The 19,574-nt window shown below is 44.4% G+C and overlaps 1 protein-coding gene across 3 annotated transcripts; it reads left to right on the top strand.

Moving 5' to 3' along the window:
• The first annotated feature begins 258 nt into the window (after window positions 1-258).
• On the top strand, window positions 259-3,399 carry LOC113010522 (zinc finger protein 502-like). 3 transcript variants are annotated; one of them, XM_026149625.1, is made up of 3 exons: window positions 259-286; window positions 1,917-2,008; window positions 2,407-3,399. In XM_026149625.1, exons 2-3 carry the CDS (start codon window positions 1,991-1,993, stop codon window positions 3,397-3,399), a joined length of 1,011 nt encoding a protein of 336 aa, XP_026005410.1. In that variant the 5' UTR covers window positions 259-286; window positions 1,917-1,990. The 3 variants fall into 3 exon arrangements, with proteins under 3 accessions (XP_026005410.1, XP_026005419.1, XP_026005404.1); XM_026149634.1 differs by lacking the exon at window positions 259-286 and adding an exon at window positions 293-563; XM_026149619.1 differs by lacking the exon at window positions 259-286 and adding an exon at window positions 293-534.
• The last annotated feature ends 16,175 nt before the right edge of the window (window positions 3,400-19,574 follow it).

The raw sequence follows: 19,574 nt of genomic DNA on the forward strand, positions 1-19,574 counted from the left end.
CGGAGCCAGATAAAGGGGGCGGAGCAAAGTGTGTGTGCAGGAGAGGAGTCGAGCAGAGAGAGCTGCTTTTTCATGAAACGGGAGTAAAGTAGTAAACTTACTGGAACATATACCACTACCAACGTTTGGATCGATATCTGCATCGATCTGCACACCCTTGTTTCCTGGATCCTAGCTGAGATCAGCGTGAACCACGTGGGTCTCTGCTCCCTGATCTGTTTCCTGTGTTTGGAAAGAGTTCCAGCTTCATCACGGAGTTTCTCTCGGTTTGTGGGCTCGTCTAAAGGTAAGCATCGAGCTAACTTTAATGTGGGTTCAGTTTATGTTGAGTTTAGCTCTGTTGAGAATAATAGATTGCTTGGTAGACATTGGAGTTAGACAGACTGTAGAGTTTGTGATTGCTTGCAACATCATAATATGGCGGTTGCTGGGGGGAAAGAATACATAAAGAAAAATAGTCTTGGAATATGAACAAAAGGATGGGGTGCAGGGCAGGAGAACAACCAACCCCCACCCCAGGACCTGAAGCCACAGGTACAAGCCTGGGGGAGCGCAACCCCAGGGTGAGAGTAGCTGTTATACATAATACGGATTATTATTAAATGAAAAGAACACATTAGACTACACTACTGAAACCTTCTGCTTTTAAAGTTTCATGTTACCAGGCTGTAGACTAGAGATTTAAACAGTTTTAGATCCATTACACTCAGTCTTAAATGTTAAAATCTCAAAGGACAGCATTATATTTTTGATATTAACAGTAACTCTGGGCCTCTCTGGAGTGTGCAGCTGATCTCATCGCTGTCTAAAAATGGATAAAAAAACATAAGGAGTGCTGATCCTTCAATAACAGACTATTAGAGTAACAGGTGTGTAGCATCGCTAACTAGCTAGCAACAAGCCTCCAACACAGTGCGTATGCTAGCGGCTAATCTAGCAAACGAATTAACAACAGAGCGATTTTAGAACTATAAGATGATAAGCTGTGTGTCTTTTCTTATAACAGTGACATGGTTGTATTTACCTTAATTAAATTTAAATTAAATTGAACCTCCCCCACCCTCATTCAGATCTGGCCTTTGGAACTATTTTGGTCTTCATGTGACATATGACTCTGAAGGTAAGCGCGTCATGGACAAAAGTAAAACAGTATGTCGGATGTGCCACGCAATGCTCAATTACATGGGTGGAAACTACTGCGTTAGCGCAGTTTGCTCGTTAACGTGTTGACGGCATCCAACCCCAAGCACGGGCGATCCGCGGTAGCTCGTTAACGGAGATTTGCCGTGTTGTGGCGTTAACGTCATTTCAGATTAACGCTGACAGCACTAGTGGGAACACAACGAATATGACTGCACATTTACACCGACATCATCCTAGTGCAAAGACAAGTGGAAGCAGACAAAAACAACAAGCACGCATGCTACTAACTTTACCCGAGTCATTTAGACAGCCGTTAGCACGTGATTCTCCTTATGGGGACCTGATATGTTTAATATGCTGCTGAGAATATAGCCCTGAAGAAGCGTATAGTATAGCTTTTATTTTGGAAAGAGACATTTCTCTGTAATAAACTCTCTTTTCCAAAGATGAGTGATTTCTCCATCAGATTTATTTTTTATTACTTTATTGTTTCAGCAACATTAAATTTAAAAACTGTACTTTTGAGTTAAAATATATATTTATAATTTTAATAAATGACAAATTAAAAAAAGCATGAACATTTTTTTGTATCGAAAAAATATCGAACCGTGACACCAAAGTATCAAACCGAACTATGAATTTTCTGTATCGATGCACCCCTAATATATGTGTGTGTGTGTGTGTGTGTGTGTGTGTGTGTGTGTGTGTGTGTGTGTGTGTGTGTGTGTGTGTGTGTGTGTGTGTGTGTGTGCTTCTTTTTTGCTGAGTAACAGGAGACGAGTCTGGTGGTGCAGCAGAGGAACAATTTCAGCCATTTGGACTCAGCTCAGCCACTACAGTGGAAACAATGTCTTCAACACAAAAGGTGAGAAAAGTATTAGAGTTTTCTGTTAAGAGCAGCTTCCATCCTGGGCTCCTCCATATATACAGAATCTACATTCAAAATCAGAAACCACAGAAGTCACAAGAAAATACAAAGATCATATTTTATCTACACACATTGAAACAACAATATCATCAGTTGAACTTTGAATTTTTTATGAAATAAAAGATTTTCTCTGCTGATCAATATTTCCTAATGTCATTTTAATTATACCTCTCATTGTGTCACATTTTTGTAATGTGACACCATCACCAGAAGGTGGTGGTAACACACCAACAAGGTGTTTGTTGACATGTTTGATTCCACCAATGGAGGGAGTTTCAGTTTGTTCCAGGACTGCATTTCACTCACTGCCTCTGTTTGTATCTCTGTCACTGCAGGACCAACATGGAGCAAGAAGTCAGCGCTCTCAGGAGGCTGACAAACGTCAAAGAAGAAAGGGAGAGAAATCCTACAGCTGTGATGAGTGTGGAAAGTCTTTTACCCAGGCTGGAAGTTTAAAAACTCACCAACTCATCCACAGTGGAGTTAAAGCATACAGCTGTGAGTTGTGTGGAAAATCTTTTGCCCGGGCTGGATGCTTAAAAATACACCATGTCGTCCACAGTGGAGTTAAATCTTACAGCTGTGACTTGTGTGGAAAGTCTTTTGCCCGGGCTGAAAACTTAAAAAAACACAGAATCATCCACAGTGGATTTAAACCTTACAGCTGTGACTTGTGTGGAAAGTCTTTCACCCGGGCTGAAAACTTAAAAACACACCAACGCATCCACAGTGGATTTAAACCTTACAGCTGTGAGTTGTGTGGAAAGTCTTTTGCCTGGGCTGGAGACTTAAAAAAACACCAAGTCATCCACAGTGGATTTAAACCTTACAGCTGTGAGTTGTGTGGAAAGTCTTTTGCCTGGGCTGGAGACTTAAAAAAACACCAACTCATCCACAGTGGATTTAAACCTTACAGCTGTGTGTTGTGTGGAAAGTCTTTTACCGAGGCTGGAACCTTAAAAAAACACCAACTCATCCACAGTGGAGTTAAACCTTACAGCTGTGACTTGTGTGGTAAAGCTTTTGTTGAAAGTCGAAACTTACACAGGCATCTAGTCACCCACTCTGGAATTAAGGCGTATAGCTGCGACTTTTGTGGAAAAACTTTCAGTGAAAAAAAGTACCGAAATAGACACCTACGCATTCACACTGGAAATGATCTTTCCTACTGTGATCAGTGTGGGAAACTGTTTACAACAGATGCACAACTACAAAAACACATGTTTACCCACACTGAGGAGAGACCTTATAAATGTGACCTGTGTGAGAAGACTTTTAAAGCTCCACATTACCTGAAAAAACACCAAAAGATCCACACCAGAAAGTAACTCTACAAGTGCAGTTACTGTGAGGAAGTATTGATTTTTTTATCTTGTAATCTTAACCTGATTGTTACAAGTAACGCGTTGGCCATCTCTGCTCTGTAATCTACAGAGCAACATGTACACTCAGATCATCACATATTTGTGTTGTCATTTGAATCAATAAATGGCTGATCTGATATCTACATGAGCATCAGTGTGTGTGGTTTAAACCTCACAGAACAAGAATGATCTTAGGAAACAGAACCTGAAGATTAAACAAACACTCAATGACTCAATCATTCAGCTGCATACACTGAACTTATGTAGAATATTTTTTTTCCGAATTGTCAAAATATTCCACCACAACACTGAAAATGTAAAGCACAGCAATTCATGGAGTCACTGACAGATAGCACAGAGAGACACACTAACCCCGTTCTGGCTCCAGTAAATAAAATCTTGTTATACTGACCCCTAGTGGTAGAGGAGGTCTTAAAATGTCTTCAACAAGGATAGAAACTCCATTTTATCTGGAGGCACAGTGGTACAGAAAGGAATGGTGGAATCCATATGCATCCTCTTTATGGTGTTAAGTTTGGACAGTCTGTAAGTATGTTTCCTGTTCGATGTCTTCTGGTTATTTCCAGAAATATTGCACACATATTGCTATTTTCTTATGTTTTAATTACCTCATATTTAGAGTTATTGGAGCAGGTGGTAGTATCCTGTCAGAAGTAACAATGTTATCGCCAAATGGCTGAAAGCAGCTCCTATCTGATCACTGGCGCACTGAACTCTACTCACACACCTGGAGGAACAGCTCTCCGGCTGAAGATTCTAATTGGCTCATTTTTCCAGGGATTTGTTCTTGTCATGAAGACATCACACTGGTATGTTCTATTAATAGCAGTTGTCACACTTTTTAGAATCAAACTTACATCTCCGTCCTTCATCTGCCTGTCCTGCATATCCCCTTAATCGACATATTCTGGCTCCATATCTGGTATATTAGAAACAAACTTACTGTACAAATACAGTAATCAGTTATCCAGTAATTGCCAACAGCCACGCATGTGCATGTGATGGTTCATACCCAACCTTGTCATCTTCAAACATGAAAGAATTGAATCAATATGAAAACTCTATAAAAATGTATTGTTAGATTATAATATTATTTTATGCCATGTTATACCCCTAATTAAAGATTGTGAATTATTAGGTAGTTTTAGTTTGCATTATTATCCTGAATTAGAAGAAGCTGATAACTATTGCAGTAGTTAAACTGATTTGCATTACATTAGACTGCTGATTTATTGTGGATGAATGATATTGTTTTATGATGTCATAAGAAATGCTGTTTGCAAAAAGTCATTGCCTTATTTGTCTGATTAGAAGAGAACGGAACATGCTGGAGTTTTCTGCCCCATCTCAGCAGGAGCAGATAAACGGGGAGCCAAGGATGTAGCTTAGGCGCTGTGTGAGAGAAAAGCATGTGAATGTTTAGGCTTTTATGATAAGGTGGGGGCACCAGAGGCTATAAGAGTGTGATCAATGCTCCACCATTTTGAGATCTGAGGCTGTCTGCATACAGTGTCCATCTCCCACGTGTGTGATCATTAAAATGATCGTTTGACTCAACCCGGCCGGACCAGTGTTGTTATTGTGGTTTTTTTCTCTTGTCTCCATCCCCAATTTTGAACTCGTAACAGTATATAGTACTATGGAGAAGGCAGCATTTAGCTGTAGCCTCCATAAAACCACAGCTGTTCTGGAAAACTTTGTCCACCTTTGATTGTCTTTAAGTTTTGTTGTAGCCACAGAGAGCAAATCTTTGTTCTTTATGGAGAACCAGTGAGGCTGTTTGGACTTTCCTTTGAAACATCAGTGCAGGAGTCTCTCAGTACATCTGTTTACAGTGAGGGACAAAGAAGCAGCAGAACCACCCACAAGACCATGAGAGGATACACCTGTAAGCACTTCTCATAAATCACATGACCATAACCAGAATAGACGAGAGTAATTATGTTTCTTTTTTTTCATTGAGGTGATTTTGGTCTGTATATTGTGTCAGATAAAGTCAACATCATTGCATTTCACTGTTATATTTTCTGTGTTCTTTATGTATTTTTAATCGTTGTTTGATAACATCTCTGGTGTAAGTGTCATGGGGATCATTTCATGAAGAAGAAGAGTCACATGACCCCTGAAATGTCCCTTTGTTATTAGTCAGATGTTGCCAACTCCACCTCTTTCATGTGATAGTGCATGGAAACCCTCAGTTAACATATAAAGTAGATAACCAGCTTCACGTGGGTGTTTATGGTAATTACCAATATCAAGGCTGTTACACACTGAGAGTGTTGCAAAAAATGACACAAAATTCAAAATTATCTGGTTTTCGAACTTGCCGTGTAGGGCATATACACACTGTACATATAAAAAAGTTATCATGGGAAAACAAAGTTTGAAGACATCACATTTCAAATTAATTCTCTCTAAAATTTGCATATGGGCGCAATGCATATCTTTTGCATATAAAATCCATGCTGATTAAAGTTTGATTAGGTGGGTCTAAAATCCAAGATAACAAAATAAAATTGGTTCATTAGTCAACTGGTGGATATTAAGAGGTTATCCGGCTCTGGTATAATACCCAGTAAAACCAGTAGATGGAAGACTTGAAACATGAGTCATGATCATTTCAAGCTTCTGGGTGGTTTATTAGGAGAGGCTCTGTGCTGTTTCATGAGGTATGATGCAAAAAGAAGTCCAGTCTGAGTCATATCACATGTTCATGAGTTTCTAGTTTCAGACACCAAAACCTTTCAGTTCTTTTTGTCATGTTAAAGTTCTGTTTGTGACACTGAAATTTTCCCAGAGCAATAACAGTGAAATGTGACAGTGTAAATAACAGTGTAAAAATGTGATGCTTTAGACCAATGAATTAAAAAGATCAAGTGTCAAAAAATATTTCCTCAGATACTAGTATTAGTACAAGTGTTTCAGTCTGAAGTACTGAAGCTTTCCTGTACATCTTTCAGAGACTGAACAATGTTTTTACTGGTTTTAGTCTGCAGTTGCAGTCTAAAGTTGGCTTTCTGCACTGAAGATATATATTTTTTCTAATTATCATTTAGCCACAACCAAGTGAAACAAACATCACCACACAGCAAAAAAGGTGAGACCAAAGGTTTTATTAATAATGCAAAGAAACCAGATCACAGCTGAACACGAATCAATAAGCATGCATAAAATACAAATAGCATTAAAACTACTGCTGTTATAAAACATAATAACATATTTATATGACAGTTGCAATCCTGGCAGAACAAAACAAGAAAAAAAATACAATTTTAACTGGTATTTCAAGTATGTGATTTTTTTGAGTTCTTTGAGTCTAAATAAACAATATACAATATATAAAAATATAAAAATAATTTTAACAAATGTTTGTGCTTTGGTCTGAGTGCGCATCTTTAACGGCTAGCTCGAGTTATAGGGGGATCGCATTCCTCAGCCTCCCAAGGAAAGACTATTTAGTTGATACAGGAGGAACATTGTCGTTTTCATCCTGGCTGTGGAACACTGGACCAGCTCGTTATCCTCTCAAGGACATTTTAAGGTGCACAGGAGTTTGCTCAACCTGTCTATATGTTTTTTGTGGAGTTTAGAGGCATTTGAGCATGTCCCTTGAAGTATTCTGTGTAAGGTGTTTAAAGAGTATGGGGTTTCAGTTCTTGTACAACTGTTGCAAGAGGTTGGTCCGCATTGCTGGCAATAATTCAGACTCATTCCCAGTGGGCGTTGGACCCTGCCTTGTCACAAGCCAAGGGCAAATGCTGAATTGGGAATTCTTTGATGTCCAAATTACAGAGCCCTCAGCTGATTACTCCACCTCTTCTGTGCCCTCAGAGGAGCAGGAGTAAGAGGTGGAGCGCCAGGAAACTCTATAGGGATTATGAGTTTCAGCGGATTTAGGGATTCCTTGGTATTGTCTGAGAACAGCAAGATCTCCTGGCTGGAGAGAAGCACATCTAGCCTATCCATTTCATTCATTTACTCCATAATCCAGAGCCAGATTATCATTCAACAATACATTTTTCAATAGATGTGAATAACTTAAATACGTGTTCTCATAAAATATTATCTGCTGTGCACAGAGTTGGGAAGGTTACTTTTAAAATGTATTCCATTTCAGATTACAGAATACATGCCCCAAAATGTATTCTGTAACGTATTCCGTTACGTTACTCAATGAGAGTAACATATTCTGAATACTTTGGATTACTTACTATATTATCATGCTGTTTACAACTACGTGAATCTACTATTGCTGTGTGATTTATTACTGTTACTGAAGGTTCGCGGCTCCGAACTGTAGTAAAGAGACCTCTGACTAATACGTTGGTTCCGTGTCGGGCTCATAGCCGAAAAATAGCTTTACTTTGTTGTGTGGGTCAACTTTGCTTGCGAGAGACAGAGAGAGGCGTTGAAAGGCTGCTCCAATGGAACTTATTGTTTCGGAGGAAAACACGAACACAGCGTACAGTCGAGTCTTAATAGCTTACTTACAACTGGGCTCGTCAGGCACTCTTCTTGGCTGCAGTGGTTATTACAGGAAGTGCAGAATTATTAGGCAAATTAGTATTTCCACATCATCCTCTTCGTGCATGTTGTCTTACTCCAAGCTGTATAGGCTCGAAAGCCTACTACCAATTAAGCATATTAGGTGATCTGCATCTCTGTAATGAGAAGGGGTGTGGTCTAATGACATCAACACCCTATATCAGGTGTGCATAATTATTAGGCAACTTCCTTTCCTTTGGCAAAATGGGTCAAAAGAAGGACTTGACAGGCTCAGAAAAGTCAAAAATAGTGAGATATCTTGCAGAGGGATGCAGCAGTCTCAAAATTGCAAAGCTTCTGAAGCGTGATCATCGAACAATCAAGCGTTTCATTCAAAATAGTCAACAGGGTCGCAAGAAGCGTGTGGAAAAACCAAGGTGCAAAATAACTGCCCATGAACTGAGAAAAGTCAAGCGTGCAGCTGCCAAGATGCCACTTGCCACCAGTTTGGCCATATTTCAGAGCTCCAACATCACTGGAGTGCCCAAAAGCACAAGGTGTGCAATACTCAGAGACATGGCCAAGGTAAGAAAGGCTGAAAGACGACCACCACTGAACAAGACACACAAGCTGAAACGTCAAGACTGGGCCAAGAAATATCTCAAGACTGGTTTTTCTAAGGTTTTATGGACTGATGAAATGAGAGTGAGTCTTGATGGGCCAGATGGATGGGCCCGTGGCTGGATTGGTAAAGGGCAGAGAGCTCCAGATATCCACCTATCTATCTCAGATGCCAGCAAGGTGGAGGTGGAGTACTGGTTTGGGCTGGTATCATCAAAGATGAGCTTGTGGGGCCTTTTCGGGTTGAGGATGGAGTCAAGCTCAACTCCCAGTCCTACTGCCAGTTTCTGGAAGACACCTTCTTCAAGCAGTGGTACAGGAAGAAGTCTGCATCCTTCAAGAAAAACATGATTTTCATGCAGGACAATGCTCCATCACACGCGTCCAAGTACTCCACAGCGTGGCTGGCAAGAAAGGCTATAAAAGAAGAAAAACTAATGACATGGCCTCCTTGTTCACCTGATCTGAACCCCATTGAGAACCTGTGGTCCATCATCAAATGTGAGATTTACAAGGGGGGAAAACAGTACACCTCTCTGAACAGTGTCTGGGAGGCTGTGGTTGCTGCTGCACGCAATGTTGATGGTGAACAGATCAAAACACTGACAGAATCCATGGATGGCAGGCTTTTGAGTGTCCTTGCAAAGAAAGGTGGCTATATTGGTCGCTGTTTTGTTTTTGAATGTCAGAAATGTATATTTGTGAATGTGGAGATGTTATATTGGTTTCACTGGTAAAAATAAATAATTGAAATGGGTATATATTTGTTTTTTGTTAAGTTGCCTAATAATTATGCACAGTAATAGTCACCTGCACACACAGATATCCCCCTAAAATAGCTCAAACTAAAAACAAGCTAAAAACTACTTTCAAAAACATTCAGCTTTGGTATTAATGAGTTTTTTGGGTTCATTGAGAACATGGTTGTTGTTCAATAATAAAATTATTCCTCAAAAATACAACTTGCCTAATAATTCTGCACTCCCTGTATTATATTTACATGCTTCCAGCTCCCGCTTTTGCTCGATGACCATTCATACTTTTCCTTTTTCTCCCTCCCTCGCTCACAGACACACAACGTGTATGGCAGTCCATTCTCCCTGCAGTACGGATGATGCTACATTCTTTAGAGCTATACCTGTAGCATTCTGCCTATTAGCTTAGCACAACAACAACAAAAAGGCGCTCTCTCTCACCCAGGAAACACACAGAGAGAGATAGCGTCACCCTGTAACCATGGCAACCGTAACGCTGCCGCCTGGAACAACAGAACGTAGCTGTCAAACAAAACCCAAACAGTCCTGACCCGCGACAACATGAAACAGGAAAGTACCGCTGTGTAATCCATTTATTTCAACAAAGTAACTGTATTCTAAATACCACCTTTTTAAACGGTAACTGTAACGGAATACAGTTACTCATATTTTGTATTTTAAATATGTAACGGCGGTACATGTATTCCGTTACTCCCCAACACTGGTTGTGCAGAAGGTTTTGTAAAACAGCCAATACAAAAACTTGCAAAACTTTGTCTGGTGTCCAAGCTAATACGTTGAAATATGCTTTTGTCTGACCAGTAGACAACCCCATCCATCTTCATCCGCTTTATCCGAGGCCGGGTCGCGGGGGCAGCAGCCTAAGCAAAGAGGCCCAGACCTCCCTCTCCCCAGCCACCTCCTCCAGCTTATCCGGGGGAATACCAAGGCGTTCCCAGGCCAGCCGAGAGATATAATCTCTCCAGCGTGTCCTGGGTCTGCCCCGGGGCCTCCTCCCGGTGGGACATGCCTGGAACACCTCACCCAGGAGGCGCCCAGGGGGCATCCTTGTAGGATGCCCGAACCACCTCAGCTGGCTCCTTTCGATGTGGAGCAGCAGCTGCTCTACTCTGAGCCCCTCCCGGATGGCCGAACTTCTCACCCTATCTCTAAGGGAGAGGCCAGCCACCCTTCGGAGGAAGCTCATTTCTGCCGCTTGTATCCGCGATCTCGTTCTTTCGGTCACTACCCACAGCTCGTGGCCATAGGTGAACAAACAATCGATGATGTTCTTTATGAACTCAGCTTCTCTCCATGTCACGCTGTTTATGCTTTCCTTATCAATCAAATTTTGCTCCCGGCATGCACCGAGAAGAGGGTGATGAAAGGCAACGAAATATGAGAGTGCGAAGAGGAGAGGATTATCACCCTTCTGCCCTTAATGCATCTACCTGATTACTTTTTACACCTCAGGAATGAATACATACATCCTCTGTCTATTAATGGCAATCTGGCGAGAGGAAGTCAAAGTACTGTGGCATTATGATGGATCTGAGCAGGATGCAGGCTATTGCACCGATAGGTAAATGAAATCGCAATGTCAGTCTGGCTACGGGAGAAAGAGAACATTTACATATACCAGATGGAAAAATGTGTACATAATAATGATGTTCCAGCACTCTTATGCACAGAGGGCTGGAGTGCAGAGATTTGACCACCCTCCTTTCGATGTGGAGCAGCAGCTGCTCTACTCTGAGCCCCTCCCGGATGGCCGAACTTCTCACCCTATCTCTAAGGGAGAGGCCAGCCACCCTTCGGAGGAAGCTCATTTCTGCCGCTTGTATCCACGATCTCGTTCTTTCGGTCACTACCCACAGCTCATGGCCATAGGTGAGGGTAGGGACGTAGATCGACTGGTAAATTGAGAGCTTTGCTTTTACACTCAGCTCCCTCTTCACCACGACGGACCGGTGCAGCGTCCGCATTACTGCAGCTGCAGCCCCAATCCGTCTGTCGATCTCCGGCTCCCTTCTCCCATCACTCGCGAACAAGGCCCCGAGATACTTGAACTCCTCCACTTGGGGCAGGAACTCATCCCCGACCCGGAGTGGGCACTCCACCTATTTCCGGCTGAGAACCATGGCCTCAGATTTGGAGGTGCTGATCCTCATTCCCGCTGCTTCACACTCGGCTGCGAACCGTTCCACTGCGAGCTGGAGGCCCTCACCCGATGAAGCCAACAGAACCACATCATCCGCAAAAATCAGACATGAGATTCTGAGGCCACCAAAGTGAAAGCCCTCCGCCACTTGGCTGCGCCTAGAAATTCTGTCCAAAAAAAATTATGAACAGAACCGGAGACAAAGGGCAGCCCTGGCAGAGCCCATCACCCACCGGGAACGAGTCCGACTTATTGCCGGCAATGCGAACCAAGCTCTTGCAACGGTTGTATAGGGATCGAATGGCCCGTAGCAATGGGCCAGACACCCCATACTCCCGCAACACCTCCCACAGGACACCCCGAGGGACACGGTCGAATGCCTTCTCCAAGTCCACAAAACACATGTAGACTGGTTGGGCAAATTCCCATGCACCCTCAAGTATCCTCGAGAGGATAAAGAGCTGGTCCAGTGTTCCGCGACCAGGACGAAAACCGCTGTAGTTGGAACACACCCTCCGGTCCCCCTTCTTGAAGATGGGGACCACCACCCCGGTCTGCCAGTCCACAGGTACTGCCCCTGATCTCCACGCAACATTGCAGAGGTGTGTCAACCAGGACAGCCCTACAACGTCCAGAGCCTTCAGGAACTCGGGGCGGACCTCATCAACACCAGGGGCTCTGCCACCAAGGAGTTGTTTAACTACCTCAGTGACCTCGTCCCTGGAAATTGGCGGGTCATTCCCCTCATCCCTAGACTCTGCTTCCTCCTCGGAAGACGTGTCAGTGGGATTAAGGAGGTCCTCGAAGTATTCCTTCCACCGCCTGACAATTTTCTCAGTCGACGTCAGTAGCGCTCCGCCAGCACTATACACAGTGCAGGTAGAGCACCGCTTTCCCCTCCTGAGACGCCTGACGGTTTGCCAGAATCTCTTCGAGGCAGTCCGAAAGTCTTTTTCCATGGCCTCTCCGAACTCCGCTTGGCCTGTCGATACCTGTCGGCTGCCTCCGGAGTCCCACAGGCTAACCAAGCCCGATAGGACTCCTTCTTCAGCCTGGTGGCTCCCTTCACCTCTGGTGTCCACCATTTGGTTCGGGGATTACCACCACGGCAGGCACCAACCACCTTGCGGCCGCAGCTCAATGCAGCAGCTTCGGCATTGGAGACGCTGAACATGGTCCATTCGGACTCAATGTCCCCAGTCTCCCTCGGAATGCTGTTGAAGCTCTGCTGGAGGTGTGCGTTGAAGATCTCGCGGACTGGGGCCTCTGCTAGACGTTCCCAACACACCCTCACTGTGCGTTTAGGTGCACCAGGTCTGTCCAGCGTCCTCCCCCGCCACCTGATCCAACTCACCACCAGGTGGTGATCAGTTGACAGCTCAGCCCCTCTCTTTACCCGAGTGTCCAGAACATATGGTCGCAGGTCTGGTGATACGATTACAAAATCGATCATCGACCTACGGCCTAGAGCGTCCTGGTGCCACATGCACTTATGGACACTCTTATGTTCGAACAGGGTGTTCGTTATGGCCAAACTGTGATTAGCACAGAAGTCCAATAACAAAGCACCGCTCAGGTTCAGATCAGGGAGGCCGTTCCTCCCAATCACGCCCCTCCAGGTCTCGCTGTCATTACCCACGTGAGCATTGAAGTCTCCCAGCAGGACAACAGAGTCTCCAGGTGGAGCACATTCCAGCACCCCCCCCAGGTAGTCTAAGAAGGCTGGGTACTCTGAACTGGCACTCGGCGCATAAGCGCAGATGACAGTCAGGACCTGTTCCCCGACCCTAAGGCGCAGGGAACAAACCCTCTCGTCCACCGGGAAAAACCCCGACGTACTGGCAGCAAGCCGAGGGGATATTAGAATACCCACCCCAGCCCGCCGCCTCTCACCAGGGGCAACTCCAGACTGAGACAGAGTCCAGCCCCTCTCCAGGAGACTGGTTCCAGAGCCCAAGCCATGCGTAGAGGTGAGCCCGACTATATCTAGCCGGTACCTCTCAACCTCACGCACTAACTCAGGCTCCTTCCACACCAGAGAGGTAACATTCCATGTCCCTATTGCCAGTCTTGGCAGCCGGGGGTCAGTCCGCCAGGGCCTCCGCTCCTGGCCGCCACCCGGCACACAATGCACCCGACCCCTATGGCGCCTCCTGCGGGTGGTGGGCCTGCGGGACGATGGGCCCATGTCTCCTCTTCAGGCTGTGCCCGGCCGGGCCCCATGGACTAAGGCCCGGCCACCAGACGCTCGCTCTCGGGCACCGTCCCCGGGCCTGTTCCCTCGATATCCTTTTCATAAAGGTCTTCTGAATCGCTCTTTGTCTGGTCCCTCACCCAGGACCAATTTGCCATGGGAGACCCTACCAGGGGGCAAAAGCCCCCAGACAACATAGCCCCTGGGATCCCTGGGACACACAAACCCCTCCACCACGATAAGGTAGCGATTCAAGGAGGAGCAGTAGACAACCTGCCAAAACTGAATTTAAACCATTTGAAAATGAATAGATTCATGTTTGAACTACTGGAAATATTGAACAATTTAAAGGGAAAATAAAATCACCATATGTCCTACTCACTGGTCTCTAAAAGTGTACTTTTCAGTCTCAAACAGATACTTCCTATATTGAAGATTTTCTCACACATCTATGGCTACTTAATGATGTTACTGCTGTTGTTAGTCTGCAGTTTCAGTGTAGTGTTTGTTTCCTGCACTGAAATCAGAAATCAGAAAGGGTTTTATTGCCAAATCTTGAGCAGGTTTACAACATTAGGAAATTGCTGCGGTGCTTCAGTGCAAACATACTGTCATAAATTACGCTTAAATAGACATGAAAAAATAAAAATAAGAATAAGAATTAAATGTGCTACGTAGAAAGATATATACATGAGTGCAGGTGGTGATCAGTGCCAAACATGGAATGATGCAGTGAACACAGCGTAGGGTCATGTGTTAGTAGTGGGAACAGTCATACGGTTATTGTTCATGTGTCCAACAGCAGAGGGGAAGAAACTGTTCTTATGGCGCGAGGTTCTGGTGCGAATGGACCGGAGCCTCCTGCCTGAGGGGAGCAGGTCAAACAGACTGTGTCCAGGGTGAGAAGGGTCAGCTGAGATCCGAGCTGCATGCCCCAGTGTCCTGGAGGTGTACAGGTCCTGCAGAGATGGGAGTGTGCAGCCAATCACCTTCTCAGCAGAGCACACAACACGCTGCAGTCTCTGTTTGTCCCTGATAGTGGCTCCAGCGTACCACACGGTGATGGAGGAGGTGAGGATGGACTCGATGATTGCAGTGTAGAATTGCATCATCGTCCGTGTTGGCAGGTTGAATTTCTTCAGCTGCCTCAGGAAGTACATCCTCTGCTGGGCTTTCTTAATGACGGAGGTGATGGTGGGCTCCCACTTCAGGTCCTGGGTGATGGTGGTACTCAGGAAGCGGAATGAGTCCACAGAGGTGATGGGGGTGTCAGTCAGGATGATGGAGGAGAGTGGAGCTGTGTGTTTCCTGAAGTCCACAATAATCTCCACTGTCTTCTGGGCATTCAGCACCAGGTTGTTGTGGCTGCACCAGGACACCAGACGTTCAACCTCCCTCCTGTAGGCAGACTCATCCCCGTCCGAGATGAGTCCAATAACGGTGGTGTCATCTGCAAACTTGATTAGCTTGACAGACTGGTGGATGGAGGTGCAGCAGTTGGTATACAGGGAGAAGAGCAGAGGAGAAAGAACACAGCTCATTTGCACAGTGTCTGAGGGTGGCAGGAGACACACCCTCTGGGCTGGGAGCTTTTCGAGCATTCAGACTCTTAAACTGCTTCCTCACACCTGCTTCATGAATATGAAGAGTTGTGGTGGGAGGAGGTGATGTGAAATCCTCTTTTGTGTGGGGTGAGGAGGGGGGTGTTGTAGGTGAAGTATTTGAAGGTGGTGAGGGCTCTATGGAGGGGGGAGAGGTGGGGGAATGAGTGTCCAAAGTGCCTCTATTGTTGGGGCCGTTGGAGGTGTGAAGGCTGCCTGATGGCTCGTCAAAACGGCAGTAAAAGTCATTAAGGGTGTTGGCCAAGAGCAAGTCATCAGTGGAGTGGGGGGTTTTAGGCTTGTAGTTGGTGATATTCCTAAAACCTTTCCACACAGAGGCCGAGTCATTCTCTGAGATCTGCTGCTGCATCTTCTCAGAGTGCTGATGTTTAGCAATGTCCACTTCTTTAGTGAACCTGTACTTGGCCTCTCTGTAGCAGTCCCTGTCTCCGCTTCTGAACGCCTTTCTCTTTTCCAGCAACAGCTTTTTGAGTTTAGGAGTAAACCAGGGTTTGTCATTGTTATAACTCACCCTGGTGCGTGATGGCACAATGCTGTCCTCACAGAAGTGGATATAGGAGGTGACAGTGTCCGTAAACTCATCCAAGCTGTTAGAAGCAGCCTTCATTGTGTCCCAGTCCGTAGACTCCAAACACGTGCGAAGCTCCTCCACAGCCTCGTTGCTCCACAGTTTTTTGGTCCTCACGACAGGTTTGGAGAGCTTCAGCCTCTGTCTGTACGCGGGGATTAGGTGGATCATGACGTGGTCAGAAAGTCCGAGTGAAGCGTGGGGCACCGCACGATAGGCCCCGCTGATCGTGCTGTAACAGTGGTCTAATGTCCTCTCCTCTCTGGTCGGGCATTTAATATACTGCTTGTATTTGGGAAGCTCATGGCTCAGATTGGCTTTGTTAAAGTCCCCAAGAGCAATGATGAGAGAGTCCGGGAATGTCCGCTCCATGTGCAGTATCTGCTCCGCGAGTGCCTGCGCATCCGCATCTGGCGGGATGTAAACAGTGGCCAGGATGAATACATGTCTGAAGACAGACATGTATCAGTTAGCCACTATCAAACAAGTCAAATTTTCCATGTGACACCTCAGTCAAACCCTCAGAACCACAGGAAAAAAAATTAAATTTGCAGCATTATTAAACAAACTTTGAATAATAGTTCAAAGATACTGGATCACAGCTGTGGGAATATAAATAACATAATGGCATTAAAGTTACTTTTTTTCTTAAAATATACTAAAATATTTACTTAGAATCATATTAGCATCTTCAACTGATGCCAACACTTTAAATATGACAGGAGTTGTGTGTGGAGGCGTGGAAGAGATGACCCAAACGCAGGACTCACGGTGCAGAAATGATGAGGATTTATTGGAGCAGGTGAATGAACAAAGCAGGAACGAAGGACTGGCTGGCTGAAAGACTGGATGAATGGCTGGCTGGCTGACTAACTGAACATACATACGGAGAGACGACATGAACATCAATGACACGACAAGGGCCGAAGGGAAAAGAGGGCTTAAATACATAGACTGATGAGGATGATAATGAGAGACCGGTGAGTCCACAGCTGAACATAATCTGGCTAATGACACGAGACGAGCTGACACAGGAAAAGCAGGAAGTGAGAACATGGAAGTGGCAAAATAAACTGAACATGAACACAACTGAAAACACTGGGTCACCGACCCAGGAACCCTGACAAAATATGTCTTGAATCAACCATGGTATTCACAATACTCAAACCTGGAACTTAGCAATCTTTAACAATTAGTTCATCTACAGAATTAAATTACATTAAAAAGTTAAAAACCAAAAAAGGTTAATAAAATTAGTTTTTAACCTCCTGACACCCAACCTATCCATTATGTTTATATACAGACCGATGGCTTCCGGTATGATGGCGCCTGTGTTTGGCTCTGCCGCTTCCGGTTGTAGTTTGTCGTGCTCTACTACTGTTGTGTTGTTTTTTTATGCTCTACTGTTCTCACTCAGTTTTAATGATGTATTTGTGGCCCTGGTGTATGATCGCCTGGCTTTGCTATCCATCCGATCCTCTATGATGCCACACAATGTCTCGTCGTCCTCTGGCATTTTCCACCCTCCTCCATTAGCTGGATCCTCGTCAGGCGATTTCAGTGGTCCCTCTAGACCACGGAGAAGGAGAGGGAGAAGAGGAGGTATTCAGGTAAAGCTCAGGATGTACTGGCGGCGTGGTTTGGCTGGTAAGTGACGTCGAGCGTGCGTTGTCTCCTGTATCCAGAAAAGCTCCATGGAGGGGGACTTGTTTTCCACGGCCTTGTTTGGATACGCTGGGCCCGGCTCTTTGAGACTGTGCCACCTCAGGAGGGTTTATCCAGACTCTGCTGCGGGCTGGCTTTTTCTTCCCTCGGTGAGTGGATTCTATGAGCGTGACGGCTCGAACCCTGTGTATTTACGTCCCTTAACTCGAGCCTCTGCAAATAATGAGGCTTCTAGCTCACTGAATATGGTGCTTTTCAACGCTCAATCTCTCTTTAATAAATCATTCTTGTTGAATGATTTTATATTATCTAAAAAACTCGATTTTTTATTCCTGACTGAGACCTGGCAGCGGGATGTAGACTACTCGTCACTTATTGAACTTTGCCCGGATGGCTATACTTTTATTACCCAGCCTCTGTTGTCTGGTCGGGGTGGTGGGCTTGCTTATAGTTGGGGACTCAAAATGGTGTTGATTTCTCAACCAGTCTTTTTAATAATTACCGTAATTGTCGGGCTATAAGCCGCTACTTTTTCCACAAGCTTTGAACCCTGCGGCTTTTAGTCAGGTGTGGCTTTTCTATGGATCGTCCCTGATTTTTGTCATATCGTAAGACGATTTGTTTTGTTTGTTCCGCTGTTGTACGGCACTACGTTGCCTGGCGGAAGGGCATGTGATCAGACACACAGTATCGGGTTCAAGAGTGGTATGTTGGTCACATGTCCATCCGCCAGGCAACATAGTGCCGTACAAGTGAAAAACAAACTTCAAAGTAGCGCTACGTGTTCAGCGGGAGTCGTGGATGGTGTGCGGCAATAAACTTGTGAAAAGCAAGTTATGCTCAACTCCACCGGTGGAATCTGACAGCGTGGAAAAGTGTGAAAACATCCATTCATCCACCTGAGCCTAAAAGGTAGTCTGAATCTATTTTTCTGGTGTGCTGTAAGTTATTGTTATGTACTACATTTGTTACTCGTTTATGAAGCACAGCACATGTTTCGTACTTGTAATTACCGCTACTTGTACATATACCTAAAAAGTTGTGCAAATATGTACCCATAACTTGTTTTTCAAAATATTAATAAAAGAGGTGTGTCTCCAAACAGCCATCTCTTTCCTGACAATTCGCTTTGTGCATATTGTGCACTTTGTGACTCTGTCTTGAAAGGTGCTATATAAATAAAAATTTATTATTATTTATTTATTTATGTCCTCTGTAGTGGACAAAGAAATTAAACTGTAAGATCCTTTTTTATTCTTGGTTCTCAGCAGGTTCACAGAGCCAGTGATGAAAAACTCAGATAGGCTTGAAACTTTGTGATCACCATCTTGGAAATGTGGTCAAAAAAGTGCAACAACTAGGCAGTTTTCAGCCACTAGGAAGAGTAAATGTTTGCTCTTTCAGTTCTAGATCCTGTAGCCATTTAACAGCACATTGATTGCAAGAAGTTACTGCACATCAAATTGTTTATTGTGTGTCATATGTTTTCTTTTTTTAATCTTTTTTTCTTTGCATTAAGTTTTTTTAGTAAGTTTAATTTGAATTTACAGAATGATCTTGAGTATGGTAAGTGTGTCTTTAGCTTTGTGGATAATACAAACTGGAAATAGGTAGGGTAGCACTGTTCACTGTGTTTAAAAAGGAGTAGTTTAACTTGGCAGGAAGAAAAACAACTTGCTTGGCTTTTTTCAGAGTTAAAGATAAAGAGCAGCTGTACCTCTGGTCCTCTTTGGCTAATTGTTCATAAGTGGCATCTTTTTTTTTCACAGCCTAATACACTGCAGATGGATCAGTGTCTGAAGAATCAAACACGTAAATCACTTTAACAGCAGCAACTGTAATAGCACTGCACACTTAAGGGTTAATTTTTTACAGTGCTTACCACCTCTGTTGTGAACAAACAGTTGACCAGAAGGAACCCGTGGGTGTTTGTGCAAAAAAGGCGGTCGACCACAGAGCTTTTATCTTCTGTTAATGCAAACTGATGCACTTCACCACAAAGCACAAAGCAAACATGTTCTGACAACATGAACAGTATTATGAGCCA

This window comes from Astatotilapia calliptera, chromosome 3 (assembly GCF_900246225.1).
Source record: "Astatotilapia calliptera chromosome 3, fAstCal1.2, whole genome shotgun sequence".
Taxonomy (NCBI): Eukaryota; Metazoa; Chordata; class Actinopteri; order Cichliformes; family Cichlidae; genus Astatotilapia; species Astatotilapia calliptera.

Bases quoted from the DNA above. Each gene is read 5' to 3' on its own strand.
- LOC113010522 (XM_026149619.1), top strand. From the start codon at position 468: ATGAACAAAAGGATGGGGTGCAGGGCAGGAGAACAACCAACCCCCACC. The intron at 535-1,916 runs GTACAAGCCTGG...GCTGAGTAACAG, and splicing joins CCCAGGACCTGAAGCCACAG to GAGACGAGTCTGGTGGTGCA. The intron at 2,009-2,406 runs GTGAGAAAAGTA...CTGTCACTGCAG, and splicing joins CAATGTCTTCAACACAAAAG to GACCAACATGGAGCAAGAAG.